The 3,528-nt window shown below is 38.2% G+C and overlaps 1 protein-coding gene across 1 annotated transcript; it reads left to right on the top strand.

Moving 5' to 3' along the window:
• The first annotated feature begins 450 nt into the window (after positions 1-450).
• LOC147509715 (wax ester synthase/diacylglycerol acyltransferase 9-like) lies at positions 451-1,692 on the top strand. The gene is made up of 3 exons (XM_086601945.1): positions 451-793; positions 870-1,007; positions 1,344-1,692. The coding sequence occupies exons 1-3, from the start codon at positions 725-727 to the stop codon at positions 1,503-1,505; spliced, it is 369 nt and encodes a 122-aa protein (XP_086458071.1). The 5' UTR covers positions 451-724; the 3' UTR covers positions 1,506-1,692.
• Positions 1,693-3,528: the final 1,836 nt, after the last annotated feature.

Genomic DNA, 3,528 nt, shown 5'->3' with positions numbered 1-3,528 from the left:
GTGAGTAATGTCACTACCCGATTATTATTACGCTTTAGTCCGATCTTCCAAAATTTATATGCCTCGGGGCTCCTTTATTTCCAGGAAACTACCCCCATTCATTATGTCTAGGATTTCTTTATGGTGGTGTAGAAGTCCTTTGAAAAGAGCCGCGAACTAGCGTGTCTTTTTCTAGGTGATGAGTAATGGACCTTTTCAATAAGGAGATCAAAGTTGGAGCTGTAAGTTTTGAAATTCAGCAATTTGATTAGTTAATTTCAGAATTTTAACTTTAGTTAGTTATATATCTTCAGCATTCGACTCAAAACAAGGAACTACATATACATGTCACGCAAGGTTTTAATACCCTGTTCTGGGATTCAGCTATATATGCTAAGGTTTATCTGTTCGTACTGAAGTTCATTGAATTTTAATCATTCCGATCTAAATAATTGCATTTCATATGAGCAGACGGTGAATGATGTGACGACTGGCATAGTAGCATATGCAATGCAATTGTACATCAAAAAGGAAGGGGAAATTTTCCGGTGAAACACGTTCCACGGCATTAATGGTTATGAACTTAAGGATGTTGAGAGGCTTCAAAAGTCTTGAAGAAATGCTAAAAGCTAATATATGGGGCAATCTCTTCGGATTTTGAATGTATTGCTTCCATCGTTTAAGGACGCAGACAATGTAGATCCCCTTGAGTACGTTACCAAATCGCAGGTTGAAATGAAAAAAGATGAACTCAATGGCAACTTATTTCACTGGCAAACTATTGTCCATGTTGGGAAGCTTAAGAGGGCCAGAGGTTAGTAGTTGTAATTAGCAAAATTGAAAATTCTTATTATCTACAGAGATCTCATCTATTATTTTCTCTTCTGCAGGGAGCAGCTGAGTTCATAATGGCAACTATGAGGAATACAACAATGACGATTACTAATATGATTGGTCCAGTGGAGAAAGCGTCCATCGGTGGACGCCCCCTTAATAGCTTCTACTTCTGTGTGACTGGAGTACCTCAGGTAAATCAAAATCCTATACATGCTCCTTAAATTTGAGGGATAACTTTTCGGGGAAAGGTGCTTTAAAGTTTCTTGTCCATTGACCCGGTTTTGCATTGGAATAGATGGTTTAGTAAAGGCCTATAACCACTTTTTTTAACACAGAATCTTAGAAGTAACCTGCATCTTGGTGGTCTAATGAGGACTCAAAAAATAATCACGGGACGTAGAATTATAGATCCAGTAAATTTGGATGGAAATATCACAGAAGTCTATACCCCAAGCTAAAATCTGTGTCATCTAGGCAAATACGTGTATATACGGGATGTTAACCACATTGTACTACTTGCGATGCAGAGCTTTTTGTTTACTATGGTCAGTTACGCGGGGAAGCTAAGAATGACGGCTGCTACGGAGAAGGGATTTATTGATCCCAAACTGCTTAGTTCTTGCTTAAAAGAAGCTTTCACAAAGATTTATGTAGCAGCAGTTGGAGAGCATCCAGTGATTTTTTATTAATGTTATCTTGCGCTCAAGTTGTAGCCACGTCCTGAAGGACAAAGGACTTCCGTGCCAAAAATTTGGTATATACTATATGTAAACCATTCGTTGGAATTGTGGTTGCACATAAATGTATTCATTCCATTGAATAAAAAAAGAATATCTTTGTATCGAAATCAATAAATATTTGGGTGTTTACTTCGTATTCGAGTTTTTAATATATGTATGTATGGTTATCCCAGCACTCTAAAAATGCTTGCCTATACGCTGTCTCGCAATAAGAAGTATACGTTCAATTTATCCTAGGACTTCCGGCCTAGTGTATGCTCAATTCAGCACTCTAGAAATGCTGAATTTACATGGATATCCTAGGACTTCAATTTGTTCACTCCTTATATGGTTTTGATCTTGTAATTTATAGATATTACCTTTGGATCGATCGATTCAAGTAAGTTATAACTTGGAGTGCTAGTCTCTCCCTGAGGCGCCATTTGTGATTGCTGAAATTTCAACTTTAGTTTTTATTATTGCCAAAGAAAACAAGGCGTACGTAGTTCGATCACTGCTCATAGTTTTAATTTAGTGACTTAGTTAAGAACTTTGCATACACCACGCTTCACGTTCTTCATTATTTGTTTGAATGTGAGGAGACATGCAGTCAGCAGAAGCTCGCAAATGACAACTTCAATTCCTTAATCACTTCTTAGGATTAAAAACTTGCATGTATCGAAACTGAAATTGAGATTGCAAATGGTGCCAAAATGCAGAGGAAATCGATTAATAATAATTTGAAATTGGAGTATCAAACTTCTCTGTCTGGAACTCTTCTTAATCAGTACTAAAACACCTGAGTATATTGTCTAATTTGGAATAGTTGATCTTAGGCGAGGTCTATATGGCTGTGACGTGTAACCACAGTAACAGTTGCAATTGGAGGAAGAAATCATATTGAACATTTGAACCATGGTAAAATAAGAGTGATCAATTACTCAATTAGCATTTCTGAAGAAAAGCAATCAAAGGAGTGGCCCATCACTATCTTCCAAACTTCCACTTTATAAAATTCAACTTAATGCTTTAAAGAAGGGTCCTGTATTGGGCACCACTGGAATTCGATCGGGCAGCCTCCAGCCCAACAACAATAGCCCAATACCCCCTCCCCCCCCCAACGCATACCGGCTACCATTTTTTTCAAACTGTTTTAGCCGGTATTATCTCTCTCGCAAGACTGAATTTTTTTACGTGTGTTCATACTTTGAGTGTTGAGTTGTGATTCAATAATGGGAATTGAAATTGGCGACTTCACCCAATTCGGAGTCATGTTTTTTAAAGTAAACTTGAATAAATTAGGCCTTCACCGCTAATTGACTTGTTTTGAGATTATGTTTTTAAATTAAACTTCGAAAGTAAAATTCAATTGATTGACCTTCACTTCGAAAGTAAACTTGACCCAATCGAATTTGTTTGAGATTGTGTTTGGAATTGATCGCTTTTAGTCCAAACAACCCATCCATGTCGCTAAGAAGAGAGTCCCCAAACGACCCTACCATGTCGTTCTAGAGACTACCCAAACGACCTAGCCATATCGTCTAGCTAAAAACCCGAGAGCTTTGTCTCAAACGACACACGCAGACCGTTTGAGTGTACACTCAAACAACATGGCGAGACAGTTTGAGTATATCTTGCACGCAGAATAACATGTCGAGACCATTTGAGTGTACACTCAAACGACATTGCGAGACCGTTTGAGTGTACACTCAAACGATCCGGGTTATGGTGAGAGCGGTTGAATTGGTTGTTGGGCCTGAGCTTTAATGGAAAACTTATAATATGGCAAACTTGTAATATTTCTTTTTTGGGGGGGGTGGGTTGCCCAATCCAATTTGATGAGTACCCAATTAAATCACTTTAAAGAACTAGAAAACCCATCACCAAATGTGAAACACATACGGCTTTCCCGCCATGACCACATGGTCTATATAGGCATAGCAAATAATCACATACGAAGGAAACGAGAAAGTGGATGACACTCATTAACTAG

Source organism: Coptis chinensis, chromosome 3 (genome assembly GCF_015680905.1).
Source record: "Coptis chinensis isolate HL-2020 chromosome 3, ASM1568090v1, whole genome shotgun sequence".
In the NCBI taxonomy this organism is placed as follows: domain Eukaryota; kingdom Viridiplantae; phylum Streptophyta; class Magnoliopsida; order Ranunculales; family Ranunculaceae; genus Coptis; species Coptis chinensis.
This window is presented reverse-complemented; position numbering and strand designations above follow the sequence as displayed.